At 32.8% G+C, this 26,360-nt stretch overlaps 4 protein-coding genes and 1 non-coding gene across 6 annotated transcripts; all 5 read right to left on the bottom strand.

Moving 5' to 3' along the window:
• Positions 1-5,670: 5,670 nt before the first annotated feature.
• On the bottom strand, positions 5,671-10,319 carry LOC137812552 (calnexin homolog). Its single transcript, XM_068614623.1, has 6 exons — positions 9,299-10,319; positions 9,098-9,167; positions 6,466-7,592; positions 6,289-6,360; positions 6,087-6,203; positions 5,671-5,998 (listed from the first exon to the last, which is right to left on the bottom strand). Exons 1-6 carry the CDS (start codon positions 9,401-9,403, stop codon positions 5,843-5,845), a joined length of 1,647 nt encoding a protein of 548 aa, XP_068470724.1. The 5' UTR covers positions 9,404-10,319; the 3' UTR covers positions 5,671-5,842.
• Positions 10,320-10,464: 145 nt separating this feature from the next.
• Positions 10,465-11,323, bottom strand: LOC137812556 (uncharacterized). Its single transcript, XM_068614628.1, has 2 exons — positions 11,164-11,323; positions 10,465-11,060 (listed from the first exon to the last, which is right to left on the bottom strand). Exons 1-2 carry the CDS (start codon positions 11,179-11,181, stop codon positions 10,584-10,586), a joined length of 495 nt encoding a protein of 164 aa, XP_068470729.1. The 5' UTR covers positions 11,182-11,323; the 3' UTR covers positions 10,465-10,583.
• Positions 11,324-13,571: 2,248 nt separating this feature from the next.
• Positions 13,572-15,934, bottom strand: LOC137812554 (pentatricopeptide repeat-containing protein At5g61800). 2 transcript variants are annotated; one of them, XM_068614625.1, is made up of 2 exons: positions 14,330-15,934; positions 13,572-14,094 (listed from the first exon to the last, which is right to left on the bottom strand). In XM_068614625.1, the coding sequence occupies exons 1-2, from the start codon at positions 15,743-15,745 to the stop codon at positions 13,999-14,001; spliced, it is 1,512 nt and encodes a 503-aa protein (XP_068470726.1). In that variant the 5' UTR covers positions 15,746-15,934; the 3' UTR covers positions 13,572-13,998. The 2 variants fall into 2 exon arrangements, with proteins under 2 accessions (XP_068470726.1, XP_068470727.1); XM_068614626.1 differs by lacking the exon at positions 13,572-14,094 and having other exon boundaries at positions 14,099-15,934.
• Positions 15,855-15,936, bottom strand: TRNAS-AGA (transfer RNA serine (anticodon AGA)). Its single transcript has one exon. It is a non-coding gene; the product is annotated as a tRNA-Ser (tRNA).
• A 5,513-nt stretch (positions 15,937-21,449) lies between these two features.
• On the bottom strand, positions 21,450-25,224 carry LOC137812550 (calcium-dependent mitochondrial ATP-magnesium/phosphate carrier protein 3). Its single transcript, XM_068614621.1, has 5 exons — positions 24,786-25,224; positions 24,020-24,621; positions 22,292-23,074; positions 22,059-22,149; positions 21,450-21,943 (listed from the first exon to the last, which is right to left on the bottom strand). The coding sequence occupies exons 2-5, from the start codon at positions 24,453-24,455 to the stop codon at positions 21,751-21,753; spliced, it is 1,503 nt and encodes a 500-aa protein (XP_068470722.1). The 5' UTR covers positions 24,456-24,621; positions 24,786-25,224; the 3' UTR covers positions 21,450-21,750.
• Between the last annotated feature and the right edge of the window lie 1,136 nt (positions 25,225-26,360).

Below are 26,360 nucleotides of genomic sequence, written 5' to 3' on the forward strand. Positions count from 1 at the left end.
AGTTCTTCACAGTGCCTCTTGAATTCATTAGACTTGTACTCACCTCCTCCATCACTACACACCATCTTGATTTGTCTGTCACTCTCTCTTTCAACAAATGCTTTAAATATTTTAAACCACTGGAATACCTCATCCTTGCTTTTCAATACATAAATCCAGGTTTTCCTTGAAAAATCATCAATAAAGGTTAAAAAATACTTATTACCTCCAACTGATGATATGTTAATCGGGCCACAAACATTTGTATGAACAAGCTCCAAAGGAAATTTTGTACGCCAAGGCTCCTTAACAAATGGTATCCTGTGATTCTTTTCAAAAATGCAAGCCTCACACAATTGATCAGGGTGATGAATATGGGGTAAACCATTCACTATATTTCTTTTGGAAAGGTTTTTTCAAACTCTGAAAATTTAAGTGTCCAAAGCGTAAATGTCATAACCACGATTCATTATTCACTATTGCATTCAAGCACTTGAAATCACCCATATGAATATCTACCGGAAACATGCGGCTTTGATAAAAAGGATTTAAGAATCAAACTACCTTTTTTTATCAAAAATTGATAATTTATTTTCAACTATGTGCATCACATAACCCTTCTCGGCCAGCTGCCCCATACTCAACAAATTACTTTTCATATCAGGTACATAGAAAACATCATAGATGTACCTGTGATCACCATTCTTCAATTTGATAAGAATTCGCCCTTTTCCAGTCATCGGAACGAACCTGCCATCACCGAATTTCACTTTTGTGCGAAATGAGTCATCCAAATCTGCAAACAACTCCTTCTTACCACACATATGATTCGTGCAACCTGTATCTAAATACCAAGTCTCAGTGTTTGGGGTTTCATTTGATGTGGCTGCCATTGGTATTGTATGATCCTCTTCATCTTGTACGTGATTACTCTCTTCTTGAGCACAATTGACAGCATGATTATCACCTTTTGATCTGCACTCATTTGCATAATGACCACGTTTATGGCAATTATAACACTCAACATTTGATTTATTATAAATGTCTCCTTGTCCTCCGCGACCACGTTCCTCGCGCCAAGCGCCTCCATGATTCTGGCCACCACGACCTTTGTTGAAATAGCTACCATGTTTATGATAGGAGCTACCAATTGAGGCTTGTGCTTGTAAAGCCTGTTCAATTGGTTTTTCAATCTTATTGTCATTCATCCGCTGCTCATGCGCTCGTAGAGAACCAGACAATAACCTTACTGTCATTTTTGAAATGTCATTAGCCTCTTCAATTGCGGCAACAACATGTTCAAATCTGGGAGTTAAAGATCTCAAAATCTTTTCCACCTTTGTTTGCTCCGAATGTGTTTCACCATTGGTCTTCATCTGATTTGTCAAGGCAAGAACTTTATTTATATAGACATCAATAGTCTCTGTGGTTTCCATCTGCAGCAGTTCATATTGGCGTCTTAGGGTTTGAAGACGCACCCTCTTGATCTTGTCATCACCTTTATAATTGGTTGACAAAATTGTCCAAGCCTCACTGGCTGTTATTGCTCATTCTATCTGCTCAAACGCATCTCGTCATTCATGGATGAGATACAAAGCCTTATTGTCCTTCTTCTACTGATCACGATACGCTACTCATTGCGCCTCAGTTGCATTAGCAGCTAATGTAGACACTCCACTCTCAACATCCCATAACTCATGATAATCAAATAAAACTCTCATTTGCACACACCACCGATTGTAATTTTTTCCATCAAGGATAGAGACTTATAACTGGGTAGAGTTCATGATAACAACCTAGCTCTTGATACCAGTTGTAGGAACTAATTGAAGGAAATAAGAAAGGGCAAAAGGTTATAGCAACTGATTGAACGTAACTGCACAGAATTGCAAAACTGATCTTATTCATTTTGATTTACTCAATCATATATATAATAAAATACAATACAATTACGGTAACCTATAAAATAAGAAGACTAACTAAAATGCCTGTAAACTAACCATTAATGCAAACGGTAAAATAGTTTAAGGGTAATAAAATCAGAATTAATAATAATAAAATCTGAATAAAAAAAAATACTTTTGAAATTTATACAAATTCAAATTTTTATCGTGTATAAAATAACAGACTTGAACACCCATTTATTCCTTACAATTTTTTTTTTCTTCTTTAAGGATTTAAACTAAATCACATGTATGATTCTCCCCAAAGAATCAACCTCATCCTACATAAAGCACAATCATCTCTTTTTTATTTGTGTGACAATACGTATTTGAATACGTACTATTTTCTCTTGCCAAATGTCATCTTTCTTGTAACAGACATTCAAATCCAGGAAGTATACTCTATTCTATTATCTGAGCGCAAAAACTGCAACTTTTTTTCTTGCTATACCACAACATGCAATCTATAAATTGTGTTAGAAAATACATACTACCACCTAGTGATTATACCCCTAAGGGACCACATACATAAAATGCACCACACTAAGTAATTATAGTCTCTTTACAGATGTGGAGTTGAGATGAATTTTTCATTATTTACCACACAAACAATGATTACAAGATTGATTTGTCATATCCTTAATATTGATCAACTTCTTAATTGAGATTTATATTATTAATCCTTCTCACTCATGTGACCAAGTTTTTGGTGGCACAAATCCTACAACTCTTGTCTACTACGTTAATGCTTTTGAGTTCATATTTACTTGAGTTTTGTATAAGTTATATCATGAAGTTTTTGCATGCTAAAATCACATAATTTTGTTTGTCTTTCTTGTTTGATGAACAATCCACATTCAATGACCATTCATGTTTGTCCTAGATAGTTAAAAAATTATTAACTAAAATTTGTTTTTTCATTGGGATGCTAGCTTTTTCTTGTTCGAAAAATTTATCTTTTGCAATACTTTATAAATTAAGTAGTTAATATTTACTACTAGTTGAAAGCTTTGGAAGTATGGTTCAACCATTAGACTTCATTAATGTTTAGAGAGCTTTGAATAAAGAGAATAGTTTCGTATTTGTTAGGATTTTCTCAATACCTCAATGATAATGAAATCAAAGAATTTGTCTCCTTTAACTCCAAAACATACTTTTATGGGTTCAAACACATATACTTTTTTTACCTCACAAAGGCTCATATAAGGTGTTACAAGTGATCTTTGATGTTAGTCCAATCTTTGAAGATTTTATCCATGAGATACTGATAGGTTGCTCCAATATTTTTAAGCCAAATGAAATGACATTATAACATAGTTTGTTTCTTCAATGATAAAAACAATCTTATCTTTGTTTGATTGTACCCAAAATATGCAACTAAAAAGCTAAGAATCTCAAAACCTTATGAATTGTCTTCTTATTAACCAATACTCTACAAGAGACAAGAATTTTTGGAAATTCTTTATTAAGATTAGTATAATTTGTGTACATTTTTCGTTTATCATATGACTTCTTAATAATGACAACATTGGTCAACCATATAATGTAGTTGATTTCTCGGATGAAGTCAACTTCTTAATAATTTAAGGACTTCTTTTACCTAGTTTGTGCTTCTTTTAGGTTATAGAATTGGATTTTGAAAAGATAGTCAACTTGTGGCAAATAAAATTGGTATCCATTCCTAGCATGCCAGCTACACTCCCTCTAAAAAGGTTGGTATTATAAAAGAATACATTATTGTGTTGCTTCATGATAAGGCATAATGTGATTTGGTCAATGTAGGTACATTTGCCTCGCTATAATCTGAGTTAGAACTTAAACATCTTTTTATCAAATGATGGTCAATGGTTATTCACTTAGTGTATGGGTCCAAGTCGATGTCTTTGGTATGATTATTATAGTTTTCAATCAAGAACATATTGACATCGTAGCTTTGGTGTGACTTTCATGGTTCTTCCTCTAATAGATTGACAATTGTTTCTATCATTTTTTTTATGTTTTAACCTTGGCTTTCGGTGCAAGCCTTATACTTTCTTCTCTTCACATATTTAAAGTGTAAGATAACATTATTACGTTGTGGACATAACATTCTCTAGCTTCTTTAGGGTTGATATTGAGTTACAAGACTCCTATTTTTAGTTGGAAACTTCATGGCCATATGCATGAAGTGAACAAATTCATGTTAACTCAATTTGAAGTTGGATGAGTACAAAGTATCAATTTCAATAAATATATATTGAATGGTGATTCATCAAAGATAGTTTGAGATCTACATAATTTTTAACATGTACTATTTCTTTGATGAATCTCACTAAGGACCTTACATATTACTTGACCAAATTGAAATGTTTGAATTTGAAAAATCTCAACCAATAAAATTTATTATTTGAATTACCCTGATCATTTTTATATGTATATTTATTTCTATTCCTTTAGTATTGTATACCACTCATATTAATTCATAGTCATGTTTTTTTATTGTTTGAACTTCTTGTTATTTGTTGTTATATCATAAATCTTGATAGTCAATCATCATTTTATAATGATAATTTAATTGTTATCATTACAAAATAAATATATTTTAATTTATATAATATTTCATTAATGATGATTCTTATGAGTTTATTATCTATTTTAAGCTTAGAGATATGATTAATATGTTTCTAATAAAATTTAAATTAATTATATTAAAATTACATGAGATCACACTATTTACTTTTCTATTTTATTATTACATTGCGATAACTATTTAAAAATTGTATCTTCAATACCAACAGTAAAATGACTGATAATTGATAATCTATCGCAATATTCTTATTAAAAAAAACATCTTTATTTTTAATAAATAAAATATTAATGATATCTCTTTTTTCTAAGATATAGAAATTATATTTAAATATATAAATGTGTATATATATATATATTATAGAACCTTATTATTTATTCATATTATCTTAATTTTATATTTATAATTTGTTTTTAAAAATAAAAAAATCACAAATTAACTAGAATATTATTTTTTTTAAAAGAGAAATGTTTATCCAAAATAATTTTTTTCTTAAGTAACTATCTTAATAATAATAAATTATGTCTTGGGTAAATGGTTTTTACAACTGTTTTAAATGTATTTTTTTTCTTATCCTTTATCTTTTTTATCATAATATTGATTTTCATCATTCTTTATATTAATGTTTGTTAATAAAAAATTTTAATTTTTTAACTTTAATTTTCATAATTTTACCTTTTTAATCTTAGTATTTGTTAATCGGCGTTTTAAAATTTATATAGGGACATGTGTATCTACTTTTTTAAATGATAATAAAATACATAATTAAAAAAACAGATATTATAGTAATTATAAAAATTTATATTAAAGTATTAAAAACTAATATAGAAAAATTAAAATAAATATTTGTTACTAATTTTAATATTTATAGAAATTCTTATGTATTATAATAGTTTATTTTATAAATAATAAGAAAACAAATACATTATGTTCATAAGGATACACTAAAAAACAGTTAATCCTTTTATTATTAATAAATAAATTTAAGAATAAATATTTTTTAATAATAATAACCTACATATAACGAGTAATTATGTGACATACTAAAAATAAATCAACTACCTATTATATTTTTATATATTTTATTACAAATTTAACAATACATCAATTTTTTAATTATATATTTTTGTTTTCGTTAAATAAAAATATGGGGACTGTATAAAAGAATTTAAGAAATGTGAATGTGAAGACAATTCAAAATTTATAGAAGAAATGGATTTCTTTGCTACATTACTAAAAATATAAAGAAAAATAAAATAATTGTAATTGTACATCCTCCTCAAACAATTCGAATAAAACTAAGTCTCCAAGAGTGACCATGTCACACACAAAATGATTCACTCATATTTCAATTTCAATTCTCTCTCCTAATTGACCTCCGACGGGCAGGGGCAGACGATGAGGATTCCTCCTTCTCTTTGTTTTCCTCATTCTCCACATTCTCACCACTTTTTTTGTTGCTGCTAGAGGACTCTACATTTGTCTTCTCCACCTTCGTCTCCACCTTCGTCTGCACAATCCCAAAGACACTCAGTATAATTTTTTTTTCCAGGCAATGTACATACAAGAATAAAAGTGAGCATTGTTTAACTACTTACGGGCTGCTTCTTCCCACCAAATATGATCCTGAAGAAAATTGAAACGAAGATAACCAAAATGGCTACAAGGATGCCAACAGTGAGATTGGGTTGCTCTTGACCTTTCTCAATGAGATCCTGCAGAAAAAGATAGATAGAATTTTAAGTCATTTTCCAAGAAGACGCTATTAGGAAGGAAGACAAATATTTGCATGCTACTTACATGGATTTTAGGCTTATAGGCACTCAGGAAGGGAATGTCTGCGATCTTGTATAAAATGTCAAATACCTTCTTCTGAAAGGATAAAAGGTAATATTTTGCATGAGGACATAATGCTGAAAACTAAAATAAACGAGACATGAAAGCGAGAGTAAACTAAAAATGCAAAAATGACGTTACCTGGAAGCCTGCAATACCACTTGATCCAGCTTCATTTTCCTCTTCCTTCTGTTTTTCTTTTTCAACTGAAAACTTGGGTTTCCATGTAGTCTCCCGATAGGACTCAGCAATTTTATCATCTTTAGCTATCAAGATGTTGTCAAACAAAATGCCATCTTGCATTGTCCAAATCTCAATACCAATAGCAGCGATTGGCTCAAAATCAGGTTTTTTAAGTTCAAAGTAAGCAGGGTTTGGAATATCCCTAGGCTTCCATATACCCTTATAAGCAGGATTTTCAATAAGTGGGGCATACCATTTTCCTTTATAAGCTGGATTCGACTTCGTTGGCCTTTTCCACTCACCACAGCCTGGGGCGGCTTCACATTTTGGGTTCTCAATCTTTGGGGCTTCCCATTCACCATCCTCCTCATCATCCCAATCTTCTGGTTTTGTTGCCTCTGGATCATCTATCTCCTCAGGTTCATCGTCTAACCATCCTTCAGGTTTTTCAGCTTCTTCATCAACAATTTCCAAGGGTGCTTCCTCATCCCAGTCATCTGGCTTTACTGCAATTGGGTCTGGAATTTTCTCTCTCTCATCCCAGTCCTCAGGCTTCTTATCATCTGGATCTGGGATTGTCTTGGTCGGGATAAGTGGAGGTTCAAAATCATCAGCACTTAAGAAGTCTGCCTTCTTCTTCTGCTCCCCGTCAAGCAAAATTTGCACCTCATTGTTAGGCTTCAAAATAGCCGTGTACACATGAGTTAATTTATCAGAAGGGACAGAAGAGGGATTCTTAAGATGGTGCTCAACATACTCCCCAGTCTTGGGATTCTTGTGTTTGAAAATGAAGTGTACTTTGTTTGTGGCACCACACTTATCAGGACCAAACATGATAGAATACGGAGATTCGTTGTCAAATTCCTTAGATTTCCATCCAGCATCCTGTGGTCGGAGATATTTTATATATGCTCCTCCACATTCAAGTCCATTCTGAAGCCGAGTTTCAAACTGGAGAACAACAGTTCCATCCCTGAGACTCACTGCCTTGTCAAGTTCCTTCACTATGGCATATTTTCTTGCTTTCTCACTGACAAGAAGACCATGATCATCATGTCCCTCACTCTTGGCATGTTTCCAGACACCTATAATCCAGATGATATATCAGATATTATATTAAATTTAGCAATATTTCATCAATCAAGTAACATAAGCAATATTTAACGGTACATTTTACAATACTCCAGCAACTATATTCCCTATCATTGCACACAATTTTGATCATTAAATCTCAGCAGCACAAATTATAAGCATTAGAACCTCCATGTTTAGATAAGATATTAGATTAGATTTAGCAATATATCATTAATAAAGTAACATTACAAGAGGAGTGGGATAATTTGCATGGGTGTATGACCCAAACCTCCATGTTTTCACAACACAAGCAAAAAATTAAAATATTTAATCTACTTCAAATGTAATAAACTAGATTATTAATATGCACAAACTTTAATTTCACATAAATAAATAGGACTATAGCTAACAACTAGTATTTAAAATAAGCAATACAATATTCAAAATAAATTGTTGTATTAAATATACTGAAAAGCGAATACAGTATACTTAGCACAATTTACATCAACCTTTATCAATGGTAATGTGGCTATAAGCATTGTGGTTCTATGATCAATGTTCCTCACACTCTCACAAATAAATACCCTCTCACTGGAATTGCATCCCTTATAGACACACACATATGATCCTTAACAATGTCTTGTTTGGCAAAGGGATAAGAAATAGAGGGAGAGAAAGTTGGCAGGTTAGGAATGAAGGTAAATAGTTGAGAAGTAGAGTAATATGTGTTTGGTTAAAGAGAAATATAGCAAAAGTAAAAAGTGAAAATGTAATATAAAAAAATAAAATAAATTATATATAGTACACTCTTTTTAGAGTAAATTATGTAATGAAATAAAAGGATATGTTAACTAAATAAGCGATTATCGTAACATACATAGTTAATCACTAAAATACACATCATTTAAAAATAACTTCAATATTACCATGTAAATGAATGCAAATGACAACTAGTACGTTTAAGGTACACTGGACAATGGCAGTGAATAAGTATTCAATGGAATATATACTCTACAACAAGCAAAAGTATGGGTTACTAATAATTGAGAGAATTTAACACATTAACCAATACAGATTTAGCACTCATTTAGCAGACCCCTCCTGCTAGTATGTTTTACAGAAATTGTTTTGTGAGTCTATAATCATAGGTATAGAAAGATCGTCATTGAATTTCGTCCAATCATGTCAATAAATTTAGATTTCGGACGCAATTGTGTGACATTGAAACTAACAACATTAAACAAACATTGGATTAAAGCTAACACATTAAACAAATATTGGATTGAAGCTAACAACAGCAAACAACCATTAGATTGAAAGGATGTCTCGAGAGAAATTCTCATCCGTGAATGAGCAGAGTTATAAAAAATGGAAACTAATAATATTAAACAAATATAGGAAAGAACAACTTTACAACACAGTAAAAAAAGAGAAACAGTATACATTCAACAGCGCACCAGAAAAACTATTGAACAATTTGAAATCACATAGAATGAACTGAGCTTGTGTTAATTACCACTGTATTCCTCTTTCTGAGACACGATCCAACGATCTTGAAAATCCTCATCGAATGATTCGTAGAAGATCTAAAACACATGAAGAAGTGACAATTGATTAGTCAGAATGTGGCAAAAACGGAGATCCAATCATGAAAAAACAGAAAACAAAAATTGAAACAAATGAAAAGGAGGAAATGAAGATGAAAATGAAGAATTACCGCGTCATCTGCATCTTCAGTAGCGCAGAGAAACTGAAAAGAACAGGCAGAAATCAAGAGGAGCACCGCAAACATCCCGAGAGGGATTCGCTTTCGTTCTCCCATGTTCCACTACAACTGTGAAACCCTAACCCTGTCACGGAAGAGAAATTTCCAATCTCTAGAAAGTGTTTAAATCTCAGTGCTATTCAGAGTATTTGGCATCATATATAGATCTCTCTCACACTTTGCCTTGTGCTGTTTCAACCAATGGTTGTATGGGCCACGTGACACTACCCAATAGTATATTGCCACGTGTCCTTTTTACATCACACCTGCTTCGCTACAAACATGTAATATAAGTAGCATAAGTACTCATAATTATTTTAATTTTTTTTAAAGTTTTATTTATGACTATTATAAATAAAGTTAGTTATCTTACTTCTAACACTTATTTAAATTAATTATTCTGAATGAAAATGTACGAATTTATATAAACATAAAAACACTTAGTTTAATCATTAATACCTAGTTTAGCTACATGTTTGCTAAGGAAAATATGTAACTTAAGTTACACTAGTAACAGCAAGGTTTATACCTACAACTTTTACAGAAAGAAAACATAAAGATATAATAAATTTAATACTAAATTATAAACAAACAACAATGTGTAAAAATATATAAATATTATAGTACGGAGATTTTAATTCTTGTTATATTTTCTAAAATTTTGAAAATTATTAAGTATAATTACAAGACAATAAAAGTTAGGATATGTTTTTATTTATACATATCTGAAATAAGTTTCGTTATCTAATCTTTAACACGTATTTAAATTAAATGTTTTTTAATATAAATACAGATTTTTACACTTTAAAAATACATGAAGCGTAATTTGATTAAAAATTCTTTAAATTACAAGAATATATTTTTACTTAAAATAAGTAATATATGAAAAACCCAAATATTGTCATCATAAAAGGGGTGAAATCACATTTGTTTTTATCTGTATATTTACATTATTTTATTCATTTTTTTGTTTGAGGTAAAGATAATTTGGTAATTAACTACATTGTTTAGCTTGTAAGTACTGCTTCTGGTGTAATAATTTGTGTCCTAAGCGTATTTTGTACGATATAAGCTTCCAAAGTGTAACTTGGTGTTGTACTAAATTTATTAGTAAGTAGTTGTTGAAGATTAAATTAGAATTTGATTACGTTATAATATTTAACATGAAAAAGCAAGTAGCGAAAGCCACTGCAGTGAGTTACACAGAGAGAGGTGGTTGAGTTGTATTTACATAGACTCAGACGTGGGAAGGATCAACTCCAACGGATTTCAGAGTCTCGAGACGGGGGGTGTGGGTATAGGTATCTTTGGCGGCGGAGTTAGGGATGTGGTGGTGATCGGGGTAGATGCGGTCTTGCACGTGCGCCACTTTCCGGAAGAAGGATTGCTTGATGAACTTCTCAGTCTCCTCCGCCACGTGATCGGGTTCCACCACTTCGGGGAGAGTCTCTCTTCTCTGCTTCTTCACGTGCACCGTTGGGGAATTCCTCAATTGCTGCCACGCAGTGTGGAGACCTAGCCCCGTCGACAACGTGATCATCCCAATCGCCACGTACACCGCCACAAAGTCCTGTTTCGATGACTTCCCCTTCTGCTGGTTAGCACGCCCGTAATCCGCCGAAGCTGCGTACGCTTTCATCTTTGGTGCTGTTGAGGTTGTGTACGCTGCCCTACCTCCAACACCGTTTTTCAACGCTGCTAACCAATTTCCCCTCTGCACCACCACATCACATCGTCATTGTCAATAACATCACGCTACATATTAACATAAATGCATCACACATATATAACAACTTGAAGAAACAACAAAATCTTACCATAGGCCTGAAAACCATGATTTCCAATTGTACTTGTTTCTTGCAGCTGCGAAAACTGAAATCAGCTTGTGTTCGTTTTTTGAATGCTGTGGTTGTTGGTTATTCTAGTGGCGCTCTTATATAGTTTGGTGGATATGATCGTTTGCAGAGATAGCGAAGTGAGGCTGGGCAGAGAAAGAATGTTCTGGAGCCACGTTGAAGGATGTGGAAGCCACAGGGCACGTGTCGCTTTCTGCTTTTGACACGTGAGCCGCAGAAGGCTCCGGAAGTGACACGATTTTACAGTGAGTACTCAGAATCTTATTTACCAATGCCTAAACTACATAAGATAATAAGATAAGATACACACATTGCGTTATTTTATTTTATTTTTATATAACAATGGTATTGAATGTTTGGTACATTTTTTTTGGATGGTGGGTGTGTATTGCAATCCCTACCATATTGTAATGGTTGGTTTAAAGTTTAGAATTTAGGATTTAAAATGTATAATTTAATTTAATTATTCGTTTTTTTTTATAAAAAAAAGTAATATACTAATTAATCCTTAATTAACCTTTGTCGATGAAAAAGATAATAATCGCTTATGTTTAAGGGTTAATTTTTCATATTTTCGATTTCTATTGTACGGTTTGTTGTTTAAAGTACTTAAAGTTATGTGATTAATATATATAATTATTTAAGATTATCCAACAACTTGTTAAATAACATATCAGTATATGATTTTTCCGTTTCAAATATGAACCAATAGATTATCGTATAAGTAGATAAATAATTTAATAGTAATTTCAATCTCAAATATCGTATAGATTGATATGTAACGAGTTCTTATTTTGATCTTAATAATTTACTAATTCAAAATCTAACTTCTTTACAATTTTTGAATGCTTCTTTTTCGAGGACAAGACATTTAATGTCTTGTATTTTTCCCTTCCATTTCTATTTTATCAAGAGTTATCTTGTTTTTCATGTGGATCATGTGTTTACCATTCCATTTGGTAACTATTTTTTTTTAATATTAGGACATCTTCCATTTGGTAACAATTTCCATGTAGTAACATTGCTAGTTATCCTTTTTTTTTATTGTATTGTAAATTATTTTGTATTTTCATTTGCACATAATAAATTATATGTTGCATTGTTCATTATTTTATTCCAAATTCTTGTATTAATTCTTGATATGATTTACTACTTATTCCACCAGACTTCTTATTTTTGAAGTCATTGATGTGATAACTTAATGTCTGGCCCTATCAACTTTGATGATGATTATTTATGAGTATAATTGAAGTCTCTTATTTTATCAACCTTGAGAATGACACGAGAGGGAGAAGTTTTATTTCTCTATCAATCTATATAGTAATTAAATAGGAAGACAAAGTGTCTCACTCTATCAACTTTGATAATAATTAATAAAAAAAATATATTGATTATAATTAGAGAGGGAAATTTGAACTATCTCATTCTATCAATTTTAAAAGTGATTAAAAAAAGAAGGGAATGATTAGATGTCTCTCACATTAACAAATTGATGATTAACATATATATTTTTAAAGTGTTTACATGGCTTTATTATTTTGCATGTCTCATTAAAAAAAACACAAAGATGGTTTTACATCATGAAATGTGTCATTTACACTGTCATATAAATGATATTGATTGAAAATATGATTTGTTAAAAATGACAAATATTGTTGTAAAGTAAAAAATAAGAATAAATAAATAAATAAATAAACAAATGTTTGTAAAATGACAATAAAATATTTTAAACTTTATTAGTATATATTTTTAAAATAAATAAACAAATGTTGTAACGTGATTGTAATAAAATAATTTAAAGATTTTTATTTATGATTTTTTAATTCTACCTTACAATTTACAATAAAGACATGGGTGAAAACATAAATGACGAGAGAGTAATTACTGTTGTTTTGAACTTCAAAAATATAGTTAGATAGAAACAAAATTCTTTACAAAATATAAATTTTAAGTTTTTAGTGGAATATCAATTGATTAATTAATATAATAATATAAATAAAAAATTAAATTAGACTATATAACCCAAATGTCTACCATTTAAAATGAATATAATTAATAAATAAGACAAGAACGTAAGTCGCAAAAGAAGTTAATTAGTTTTAATTAAAAATTTGATGTGACCAACAATTAAATTTTCATTTAAATGCATGAAAAAGTAAGCACAATTTCATTCTTACAAATATAAACATATTTACAAATACAAAACATGTAAAATAAATGTATAGAATAAAAGAACCTAATAGGAGAACAAGCTATTTTTTTAGTTTAATACTAATAAATTCATAATTTATGATAATAATTTATAGTCGAAGGCGAATATCAACATCTATTTAGATAGTAAAGAGGGGAGAAAATGAAATTACGCAGTATTTATAACATAATATCATAAAAACTGGTTCACTTATCCATTGTAACTGAAAGATAGACGTCAAAAGTGTTGTCCTGAACTTCACGGTGAGCATCAAATTATTTTAGCCAAAAGTTATAAGACTACTCAAACTAAGACATTCAATGTACTATCCTTCTTTTTGTCTCCTTTGCTTATAGATGTTCTTCCTTTGTTGTGATTACAATTAAGTTATCAGAATTTAGGTTATCTATTTTTTGTCAGTAAATAAAATAACATAACAGTAGATATCTAAATTCCAACACATTTCTTGCGGACATCTTACCCAAGCATTACTTGACGACTGCAGGACTTCTGAATGTGCCATCTTTTCTTAGACTGGTTGTGGTAGTTGAAAGTGCTTCAATTATGTATTCTTCAAAGTTCTGTAGTTGGGATTTTTCTCGCTATCATTTCAACTGTAATAGGTGACACTTTTCCTGTGATGCATTGCCATGAGCAAAAAGAAGGTCTTTGAAGGCCCTCGATATCACGAAGCTCTTGAGCTGGTTGGAGGACAGCAAAAAACTAAGTGCAGATATTTAATTACAAACAACAACAGTAACAAATTATTAGCCAATTTTTTTAAAATAACAATCAGTCATAGTCAAATATATCCTAACCTAACAACTGTAATCTATACATCATCCGCATCTTAGACTAGGTATCGTCATTCAATCTGATCAAACTACAACCAGTAATCTTCTTGGCCCTTTTGTTAGCACTCAATGATCTCCTTACCTTGACTAAATCGTCCCATTGCCCTCTGTGAGCATAAATATTAGCCAAAACAGAATACACCCCACCATCTTCAGGCTTAATCTCCATGACTTGCTTCGCTGCTTTTTTTGCAATCTCAACATTCCCATGAATCCTACACCCTCCAAGCAACCCTCCCCACGCAAACACATCACCCCCACTTGGCATCCCTCTTATCATCTCCATCGCTTCCTCAATCAACCCAGCCCTGGCCAACATATCAGCCATGCAACCATAATGCTTCTCCTCCCGATCAACCCCATACACAGTTTCCATCTCATGAAAAACTTTTCGCGCTTCACAAACTAGACCCGCATGGCTACACCCCACCAATACCCCCAACAAGCTCACCCCATCAGGCTTGACTCCCTCCGCAACCATTCTAGAGAAATACTCCAACACCATCGATCCTTCCCCGTGAATCGCAAACCCAACAAGCATGGCATTCCACGTGAACACTTTTTTCTCCTCGCAAGACTCAAACACATCCCTCGCAGCCTCAACACACCCACATTTCGCATACAAGTCCACCAACCCGGTTGCCAAATACGAATCAACCCGTATCCTATTCCGTTTAATGAAATCATGGACGATGCTACCTTGTTTCAACTCCCCCAACTGAGCACAAGCGGAGAGAACCGACACCAACGCTATATTATCCGGCTTAACCTCCAAAGCCATCATCTCACTAAAGAGTTCAATGGCTTGGTTACACAGTTTCAAGTGACTATACCCCGCGATCATGGTCCCCCATGTTATTTCATCTCGCACGGGCATTTCATCGAACAGTTGGCGCGCGCGGGAAATCTGGCGGATTTTGACGAGCCCATCAATCAAGGCGTTGTAGGAGACAATGTCTCTGTGGGGACTTTCGTAGAAGAGTTTGTGGGCATCGTTGAATCTATCGAGGACGGAGTATACACGTATGAGGGAGTTGAAGGCGTACAAATGGGGTAAAAGGCCGAACTTGAGGAGTTGGGAGTGAAGGGATTGGGCGAGGGAAGAGGAAGAGAGTTGGGCGCAGGCTTTGAGGACAAAAGGAAAGGTGTGGAAGTCAGGGGGCAGGGAGAGGCGGCGGAGGGTGGAGAAGAGGCGGAGGGCGGGGAGAGGGGAGAGGAGGAGAGTATGGATTCTGATGAGAGTGTTGAAGGAGAATGTGGTGGGGTTTGGGAGGGAATGGAAGAGGGAGAGTGCATAGTAGGTTATTATTGAGTTGGAATAATGGGTTGTGGTGGTATTGGGGGAGGAGAGTAGGGTGGTGAGGGTGGAGAGGATGTTGTTGAAGATAGGGAGTGTGTGGGGAGGTAAGACGCCGGCGGTGATGGTGTGGCCGTGGATTTGGTACAGTTGGGAAATGGATTTGCATTGGTTTATCAGTTGCAAGGTGTTTTGAGGCATTGGAGATTCATATCACATGTCGTCACAGTAGAGCAATGCAAAAAAGAAAGAGCTAAAACAAAACACAAAATCCAACTAGATGTTCAAAAATTAACTAAATTCAAAAAAACGTGAACGGCAGGATTCGAACCTGCGCGGGCAGAGCCCACATGATTTCTAGTCATGCCCGATAACCACTCCGGCACGTCCACGCTGATGATAAATTTATCATCCAATACGTTATATCTGTTTTGATACCAAAACAAGCAAGTAAAAATAGGTGATTTTAATATTTTTTTGATGAAAATTATAATTAATATGTATAATAAAAAAATATAAATTGGATATAAAATATTAAGATTGTTTTTTATATCCTAGCACAACCTAAGTGGGTTATTTTATGAGGAGGGGTTCCAATAATTGGTATTCCTCTCCGTACATCGATGTGTGTTAGATAGCATAGTGGTTATATAATAGGAAAGTAGAAGAATAAGAAAAAGTAGAGTATTGGTTTTCTTTATTTATAGTACACTCACTACCCAATATAGTAAGCCCACTGAAGCATTAGTGTGGGTTTTAGATTTTTAGTATTTATCTTCTCAAGCACCAACTCATTCTCCCACATTTTTTTAAATGCAAGTGCTCATCCACAACTCTATTTTCTCTTTACACTTCCCTCTTTTGTCTCGAACACTGCTTTAACCTACCACCTTTAATTATTCTAACAATTTTTTTCACCTCTTTTTCAAACCCTCTTTCCCATCTTTAATCTTTAATTATCCTTCCCTGTCGGTTCTGAGACGTTTGAATGGAATTTCTGAGAGAATTGTTTAAAGCAGAACAACAATAAGTGTGCTTAATAGAATACATTTTTATAGATGGAGATGTGATTTCCTTCTTTTTTTTAATGCCTAGGCTTATCTGTTTTCTTTTGTCGGTTTCCATGCTTAGAAGTTGGACTTGAAGGTAATCCTTCCACGTATCTGAGCATTTGGAGTGCTTATATACATGCTTGAATGTTTGCAATATCTGAAACCACCAATGTCCTTCATTCCAATTGCTATCTAAGCCAAGTAATGGAGAAAGAAGAAAGTGAAGAGGAAGATGAAAGCGACGTTGGGCTCTTGAGTATTATGCTACTCTCCTTCTGAAGAGAGGAGTACAATCAAAAAGGCAATTCATAAAGGCTTAGGGAAGGCAAAGCCTTTCTTCCAGGTTCAATTCACAAAGCTGCACCTGCGCTGCTTATTCAGCTTCAATAAGGTTTTAAAAAACAGTCTGCAGCCACGATTTCGACCGTAACATGATCACAATTGTTGTCACATCGTTCATATTTGCCTACAGTAGCACATCATTTGATGAAATTGTGCACAACTGCAATTTAAAACCTTGTAGCTATCTAAGAGACACAGACTGCAGTTTCATCATATTTATGTTTAGCTCATTTACTGTGTTTTCTTTAATCAGTTTGAAAGTTTTTAACGGTGGACTCAGGTAGTGAGGTTAGTGAGTGATTTGAGATATATCCGTATAGGAAATGTAATATTTTCCTTTGTTTTGTTGGAAGCCATGAATAAAGTGAAGTGTTTGCTGCAATCATGAAAGAAAAATTGGTATTGTCAACATTTACTTTCCTTCTAGTATATAGATTTTGTCAAAGAAAACTCGGCCAAACATTGCTGAAAAAGGTTATTGGATTTTTATTCTGTGATAAAAACAACTCATATTCCCTTGCCCGATGCGTCACATTCTATATAAAAGGGTTGGTTGAAATTTGGCATCGTTAACATGGGTGCAGTGGTGATAGCGTTCTTAAGCTATTGCATCGCCTTGAGGCCTAAAAATCCCCTCAAAGTTTTTAAAGATTTGGGTATTGGTTACTTCATGATGATAAAAATCTTTTTGAGGATACATCTAAACTCTCTTCCCCGAAATCACATGACCCAAAATACTACACTTCTTGTTTCCAAATTCACGTTTCTTTTTATTTGCCTAAAACTTGTGTCGTTGGAGAGTCTTTAAAACCTATTTCAACTATATTAGGTGCTATTCCCATGTTTCTTTGTATATCAGAATGTCATTGAAGAAAACTAATACAAATCTCCTGAATTAAGATTGTAAAATAGTATTCATGGTGCTTTGAAATGTAATCGGTGCGTTAGTCAGTCCAACTAATGACTCATAGTGTCCATGATGCATGCTACCCCTAAAATAAAATGTAACCCTTCTAACTGAAACAATAAGAAAGTCTCTTTAATTATATATTGTTCTAGCTTCACCTCCACATCCATGCAACACCCACTTGTTCCTTTTCGATGCCCATCTCCTAACCTTACGTTATAAGAAGGGTTGATTCCAGTTGCAACCCAAGTTAATCAAATGAAATAAAAAATGGCTAACTCCACTGTCAATCAAAAGCAACATTGGTTTTCCTTTCAATCCCTCTTTAACTTCATTGTATTGGTTACGTAAGTCCTCTAGCTGAAAAAACTGAGAAGCCCATCTGTTGACACTTCCTATGCTCATATTCTTCTTTCAGAAATGAAAAATCATTTCCCCGGGTTCTCCTATACCATCATCTTTGGCAAGAATTACAAGTCGCAGATTCTTATGAAGACACTCATGCCCAAGACTATAAGCCCTTCCGCAGTGAAGATATCTCCCTTCCACTCTCCTTCTAACATATTCTGGATAAGGAAGGGTTCAGGATCTCCTGTTTCTTCATCCCTCAACCGAGATCTCTGTTGAACGGACATCTCTTGTGTTGGAAGACTCATTTCTTCCATTGCTAGCCAAACTAATGGTGTGTTTGCTTCCAAATGAGAGGAGAGGGAGGGGATATTTTTTTGTGTTTGTTTCAAGGGTTTTAAGGGTGGATTGATGTGGATTATTGTATTTTTACTAAAATATCATTTTGCATTCATTTTATTACAATATATAAAATTAAATATTATATAAATTTATTTATTATTTATAATTTCAAAAATATTTAATTATACTATTAATAACAACGTATAATTATAAATAATAAAAATAAAAAATAAAATTATAATATCAACAATATATATAATAACAAATAAATATAATAATAAATATTATTTTCATAAATTTTAATGTATTTAATAAATTTATTTCAATTTTAAAAAAATATTTTTATTAAAAAATATAAATACTTATGAATATTATATATTAAAAATATTTAACTAATTCAAACCTAAAAAAAAATCATAATTCATTATTCAAATATTTTTTAATAACAAGGATAAATTTGTAAATTTATAATAAATTATCCTCACAAATCCACTTTATCATCCCTCAATCCAAACAACCTCACCTATTCTCACACATCCTCTCTAATTCTCACAAATCTACTCCCTCTTCTCCTCAATCCAAAGAGAGCCTAAAAGAAGCCTGCCCACTCATCCACTTTTAGTACTTTTAGGTTTTTTTTCAAAAATGATTATTTAACATTGAAAATTATTTTAACATTTTGTATTTTCTTTATATTTTCATTAAAGACATTTTTTTATTAATATTTTGTTGTGAGTGTAAAGTGGAGAAAAAATCAAAATATCATTATTTTTTTTTAGTTATATACCACTCTACTTTAAAAATAAATAAATATAATAAAAAATAAATTTATAATTAAATTATATAAAAATATTAAAATAATAAATTTGAGAATTGTAGTATATTGGTATAAAAAATTGAGATTTTCAGAATGTCCATGTCCTCATCAACTCTTTGGGATCATGGGTCACGGATATTTATGTAATCTTGCAAAAAATACCCCGGAAGTTCTTACTAAGTTATATGCGGAGCCTCTGACATCAACACTTCAAATAAATTATGTAATCATCCACCCTTCTATTTATTTGTTTAGTCCCTGCTAATTTCTCAAACACAGAATAATGTAAATTGTTGAAGGTATATTTTCTCAAATTTCTGTAATAATTATTCTGCAAAATCCTTCAGGAAAAAATATACTTTAAAAGACAAATTTGTAATTCGATTTTGTGCAAGAAAAAAAAATATTATAAAAGAGATTTAAAAGGAAGAAAGAGGGGACTTTTGATGACATTCTAGACTTAGTTTTTTTTAATTCTTTTATTTTGCTTCTAGATGGAAGGCTAAATTTTTGTTGTTGATTCCTTTGTAATTTTCCATTGAGTTCTGAGTTTTGATAGTTTTTTTTTTTGTAATTCTCTATAACAGTTGTTTTAATATTCTATTTTAATTATCTATAGCAGTTATTTTAATATTATAATCTTTTGAAAAACTTTTTTTTAGAGGTTGTACTTGAACAAATGATTGAGAGTCTTATTTATATTAAATTTTAGTTTCTTAATTAATTTACATTGTGCTAATTAGATTCGAGATAAAAGAAATAAGCATCTCATAGAGTATATGCATGAAACAAAGTTGATACTAATTAAACCAATAGATGTTTTAGTGATGATAGATGACCTATGAAAAATTTATTTGTGAAAGAACTTGATGATCACCCATTTTTTATTTTAATCTCTTTTATATTTTATGTTACAATTTTAATCCATATCTAAGCTGAAAGCTATCACTCATACAATGTTTCCAGCCTTCTCTTATTCCTTTTGATCCGGCTAGTCGAACCAATTTTGTTACGTGTCTTCTTAAAAGGTTTCACACCTTAAACGGAAACACACTCTTCCCTCGCAAGAAGATATTATTCCAGCCGTCACAATCGTAACACAACAACCAGCAATCCCTTCCTTTCACAATGGAAGAATCCCGTAAAAAAAAAAATACACACCCTCACTCTACATGGTTGGCTCTATTTATAAGCCAAACCCGAATAACAAAACCTTATTCTTTATTTTTCAATTTTCTTCTATAATACACACTCCACACTTTTTCATAATCCTTTTGCCTAACACATGTCCGTGTTTCGAATACGCAAACTTTAAGTATGCAATTTACGCGTACAAGTACCAATACAGACGAACATATTCAGTGTGCCAAGCTAGTGATAGGTAGTGATCATGAACGATTACGGTGCATATCACATGGGAAGTTTTATGCAATATATGGTTCATGTGCATCCTAACACAATGATATTACACCTAACTCAACTACCAAACTTGATGTGATGTCATAAACAGAAATGAATGCATTATGCATTGTACATTGTACATTGCATGCTTCCACAAACTAAATGCCAATGACAGGGTCAATATCAGATAAAATGACCTTAGAAAGTGGTTCGGTGTATTTCGGTATTACATAAAATGTGATCATTCATTCGAAAGACGCGTATGAGAAAGTGATCTCATCACTCTGAAAAGATTCTTAGATATGTCTAAGGGTTTTTCTGCCAAAACACCACACAAGACAGTGCAAAAGTTAGGCATATGAAAATCCAAATGCTAAACAGGAAAGAGATCTTTTTATCCTGTAGCAGACCAAAATGATCAAGAGACAGCTATTACTTTATTCACAGGCATTCTTAAACACAATAGTCCAAGGTTTCCTCTAAAGCAATTCTCTGTACTGAACCCAAGCACGATAATAATTCATATTTCGTTTCCAACCCACGTTCCTTGCACTTGCATGAAGAGTTAAGTTTACAGTGTAAATTCAACAAATATGATAAAAATTCATTTTGTCATCATTCTATCCATCAGTTCTATTCAGTTAAAACTCAATACGTCACTTTTCTAGGTAAATCGAATTTCTAATGACATGAAAATAGAGGAGAAACACAATTATGTGCCGTAGCTTTTGACTATATGAAATAGTTGAACAAGTACAGATTGAAAGGATAACCTATTACCTTGGTATATCTAGAGTACAACCTAGTTTCTCAATATTTTAGTTCAGATAAGCATGGGGAAAAACTTTCTGACTACAAAATCGTGTTTTAAGATATCCTCGGAAGAATGACTATCTGTATTAGTGCCTACAGGACTAGTATTCTCTGTTCTTTTTCGTCACCATCAACAATTCACGGCTTTATAATATTTGAAATTAGCCAGTTTCACAATGACCCTCTACTCAAGATCTAGACTCTTCTTCATGTTTTCATAAACCATATAAGTAATGCTTGCAGCTGGCACAACTTTGAGGAGATTAGGAATGAGCCCCTTGTAGAAACCTCTAAAGCCTTCATCCCTAAGAGTTTTCCAGAATACATCAGACATTCCCTTGTAAGCACCGGTACTGTTGATAGGTTGTGCCTGCAGCCTAAGAATCATGAAAAAAGTTATGTCAACAAAGAGCATACAGAATGTATCAATAAGAAACCTAGAGTAAAAGAACAAAACTGATAAATAACATTACTACTGACAGAGCTTTATACCTTGTTCGAATAACCTGCAGCGGATAGACACAAGTAGCTCCAAGAGCACCTGAAATTGTCCCACATCCAAGTTGTACTAGAGGACCAGGATCTGTGAAGGAGAAAAAAGAATAGAACTTTTTAAGTTTCAAAGATTCAATACTTTAGAACAGTTAATTTTTAATCAAAAAATACAAACTGGTAAAATAACATCATTATGTTCAAGAGATAATGTGGTTGCAGTAATATCATACCACTGTCATAAAGAATATATCTCTTTGATAGATCTTTCAAGGTGTCATATGCAGTGAGATCAATCCCTGCATACGGAATCATACCCAGAAGAGATGGAACAAGTCCTCTGTAGAAAGCCCGAGGTCCCTCATGGACCCATATATCCTTTGTAAGTGTACCAAGCTTTGGAACCCTTCCACCATCAGAAGCACAAGTCTGTAACCTAGTTTTGACAAGATCCATAGGATAGATAGCAATCTGTGCAACTGCACCAGCCATACCACCTGCAAGAAGTCTTCCTGCAGTACCGATATCCTTCTTTCCCTGTTGAGCATCTCCAATGACATTTTTCAGCATTTCATAGGCATAAAACTTGATGGCACTCTCTGGAGCTACCTTGACAACATTCAGTCCATTACCTCGGAAAAACCCTAATAAACCATCTCGTTGCCATATCTTCATCACTGCTGGCATAATAGAAGCTCGTCCAGTTTGAATTTGCAAGACCACCTTTAGACGATCAAGAGGAGCAGTTGCTGTACGGGAAGCAGCTCCTGCTATTCCCCCAGCAATAAAATATCTGCTCCTGTGCACATGTTTGCCGATGCCTTCAGGAATGACAGCTTGTTCCCCAATGTCAACAAGGCACACCCTCTCCCAATGCTGATATATATTTTCAATAGTTGCTTCATGAGGATAAAGTAGAAGAAAATCTCTCCACTCTTCAAAAGTGATAATTCCGTTATTATCCTTATCAACATGCTCCACAAAGCGAGCAAGCTCCTCCTCATCAATTTCAATCCCTGCAACATAGAAGCTGAATATGCTTACAATAAATACAACAGAAAAACTCACACAAAGGTACCAAGGAATACCATCTAGAAAACCTATAAGAATCATAAATATATGAACAAATCACCACATACAAAAAATAAAAAATAGTAACGAAGAACATAAGTAACAAGCACAATAGAGTTTACTTTCAAAGATTGAAGTTGAAGCAGGCTTCACAAATCTAAAGCATCATTCATATTTGTAGAATTATTCAAAAAGTTCTATCTCCCTTCTTTTTTTAATCCATAAACAACACACTGGAACGTCTTCAAAAGAAACAAATTCAGAAATCACAAGGATTGGGCACATTTGTGAAAAAATGTAAAAGCCCTGCAGTCTCTCTCAAGTGGTAGGGCTCAAACTTTTCTCACACATAACTGTTATGACTACAACCACATATGTCCTTTGTAAATCAAACCCTTATAGCCCGAATTATACAATTTAGAAATAATCGCACCCCGTCACAACCACCAGATGCAATTCAATTTTAAGAAATAACATCGAATGTCAACATGTCTTGGCCCACTCACGGAAAATGAACAGCCAACAACATACTAAACACACTACAAGCACATAATGGTGAAGAGGGCAGATATTAAATAACTGCAAATCCAATTAAATAATAATTTAACTTCCATGCATCGTGTAACGTAAAGATTTTTGCATCATGAATCAATCAGAAATCATCTTAGGCATGTCAATTATTCAAAAACCATCTTAGCCATAAACTTCAAAATAATCATTACAAAAGCCAACGGACCTTACCATATATTATAACATGTTCAATTATGCTAACATGTAATTGATGGACAATGTAAAAATCTTGACATGCAGTAATTAGAAGCCATGAGGCACAACACACAATGAACTAAATGGGTAGTATTAAATTTTGAAGGAGGTAAAAGAATACCTACCAGCCCTGACAAGTGCATCCCAAAGCTCTTCAGGGAGAATGCAGCCATTGTGCTCCACATCAATGGCCTGAAATATGCGATAGAGCTCCAACTCCTTGTCATCCATGTAGCGCCTAAAATCACGGTAATCAATCCTACCATCCCTATCAGCATCACACACCTTGAAAAGCTCCTTTGCATATTTATACTCAGGGGGAATCTGCAGTGCAGACAAACCAGCCTCAATGTGAGCATAGTCCAAGTACCCATTATTAGCAGCATCGAAGAAATTGAAGAGACTCCGAATTCGAAGATCCCTCTCGTCTTTGGTCTCACGTAAGGCAAGAAGCACGTGATCCATCGAAACCGGACCCGTTTTCTTGCCGCGGCCATGATCGGCTTTCGCTTTCGAAAACCCCACGTTCTCCATGTCTATGGCTTGGCCTGCCCCGGACATGCTCTTTTTCTAAGAATCTCCAAAACTCAGCAAAATTGGAGGTACCCAATGGGGCATTTGAATTTTCAAGGACTTAAAGATGCTAACTTTGGCCTCAGATCTGCGTAGCGGTTACGTGGGGTTGGAAGGGTCAAAATCTCGAAACTCAAAAGTCGTAAACCACCAACTGGAAAAAAGAAAACCAGCGATTGAATTAAAGGGGATGGGTCAAAGGGTAGAAGAAAGTTAGAAAAGAGAATCTCCTGACGCTAATTGGACTAAGCACAGTGTGCAGTGTGATGGTGCAAAAGATAATAGGAAGAACAATGATGATGAAGAAGAAGAAGATACCTGAAATTGCAATTGGTGAGAACAGTTTTTTCAATTTATGCAGCAATATATGTATATATATATATACACAAACTATATGTGTGTATATATATATACTATATATAAAAAAAAGGCAATGAATCTGTTATTATATAGTGTTTGTGTGGAAACTGAATGTGAGCATTAAAGAGGGGAGAGAGGTTGTCCATATTGTCTGATGAATCAAGTTGTGATTCTGATTGTGTTGCGTTATCCTTGGTTGCTAAGCAGGTAGAGAAGAAAAGGGGATATTATATTTCATCAAAACAACATGAATAGAAGAAAGGGATATTATGTTATTATTATCTGGATATTCCTCTCAAGCTGTCTCCATTATCATGATTTATATCCAACCTTTTCTTTCCTTTTCACTCTTGGTACATTTTAGGAGCATTCATTTCTAATTTTCAAATCAAATATCAAATTATATTTTAAGATCAAGTATAAGTAATACATAATTAGGTTTTGTATAAGCCTAATTTAATTATTAGTAAGAGCTTATATATATATGTATATTTTTTTTAATTAGTATTTTAGCTACAAAATATAAATATTTACTTTGTATAATTGAATTTTAATAAATAACTTAAAATGTATAAATTAGATTACAATAAAACATATGATAATAAAAAAAATCAATATATAAGTTGTATTATTATTTTATCATAAAAAAATAGTGTAAATGAATATTTTTAATTAGTGATATTTTCTCTGTAAAAAAAAATTGAAATTTAGTTTAGAGATAGAGATGGATGGGATAGAATAGAAGATACAACTAATTAAAATTTTTAAAATACAAATATAAAGATAAAAATTATGGTAATATGATATAGGAAAGATTGTTACCTTATTTTGTCACTATCAACATTATCTTATTCAAGTGTCTTTGATAAATCTATTAGTATAATATATTTTCTATCCTGATCATCATGGGATTATGTTCTAAAACAACAAAATATATCATAATCTCAATTATAAAAATATAAATACAACAAAATATATGAATAAAAATTAGATTACTAAAAAAATATTTTTATTCTACTAATTTAACCAATATCGTTATTAGTTATTTTTTAATTTTAAAATTAATTTTTACTGAATAATTTTCTTGGAGAAAATATTGTACCATAATAAAAAAAAAAATTCTGATTTATTTTCAAATTAATTCTTAAAAATATATTTAATAACAAAGTAGTCTTATTAAATTTAAGGTTTAATTACCTTTTTCGTCCCTATATTTATAGCCAATAGTCAATTTGATACAGTGATTTTTAAAAAATTCAATTTGGTCCCTAAGTTTTTTAAAATGTATTCAAAATGGTCCTTTCTGTTAAATATCACCAAACGGCGTTAAGTGGTGCTTATGTGGCAGACACGTGTAAGCTACGTGGTGAATACTGGGTTTAGGTTATTCAATTTGGGGATTTTGAATTTCTGATTTAGGGTTTCTGATACGAGGATTGCTCCTCTGGTTGGATTCTGTGGTGCACTTCCCTGCATCGATTCCATTCGGAGGTGTGCTCCCGTCATTCGATTCTGTGGTGCGATCGTGAGTTA

Source organism: Phaseolus vulgaris, chromosome 2 (assembly GCF_000499845.2).
Source record: "Phaseolus vulgaris cultivar G19833 chromosome 2, P. vulgaris v2.0, whole genome shotgun sequence".
NCBI classification, from domain to species: Eukaryota; Viridiplantae; Streptophyta; class Magnoliopsida; order Fabales; family Fabaceae; genus Phaseolus; species Phaseolus vulgaris.

Excerpts from the sequence above, each read along its gene's own strand:
- LOC137812552 (XM_068614623.1), bottom strand. The coding sequence starts at position 9,403 with ATGGGAGAACGAAAGCGAATCCCTCTCGGGATGTTTGCGGTGCTCCTC. Across the intron at positions 6,361-6,465 it reads GTGGTATTGCAGGCTTCCAG|AAGAAGGTATTTGACATTTT; the intron begins GTAACGTCATTT and ends TTATCCTTTCAG. Across the intron at positions 6,204-6,288 it reads CCTATAAGCCTAAAATCCAT|GATCTCATTGAGAAAGGTCA; the intron begins GTAAGTAGCATG and ends CTTTTTCTGCAG.
- LOC137812554 (XM_068614625.1), bottom strand. The coding sequence starts at position 15,745 with ATGCCTCAAAACACCTTGCAACTGATAAACCAATGCAAATCCATTTCC. Across the intron at positions 14,095-14,329 it reads AATGGGACGATTTAGTCAAG|CTCAAGAGCTTCGTGATATC; the intron begins GTAAGGAGATCA and ends TCCTCCAACCAG.
- LOC137812550 (XM_068614621.1), bottom strand. The coding sequence starts at position 24,455 with ATGTCCGGGGCAGGCCAAGCCATAGACATGGAGAACGTGGGGTTTTCG. Across the intron at positions 22,150-22,291 it reads ATATATTCTTTATGACAGTG|ATCCTGGTCCTCTAGTACAA; the intron begins GTATGATATTAC and ends TCTCCTTCACAG. Across the intron at positions 21,944-22,058 it reads CTGCAGGTTATTCGAACAAG|GCTGCAGGCACAACCTATCA; the intron begins GTATAAAGCTCT and ends CATGATTCTTAG.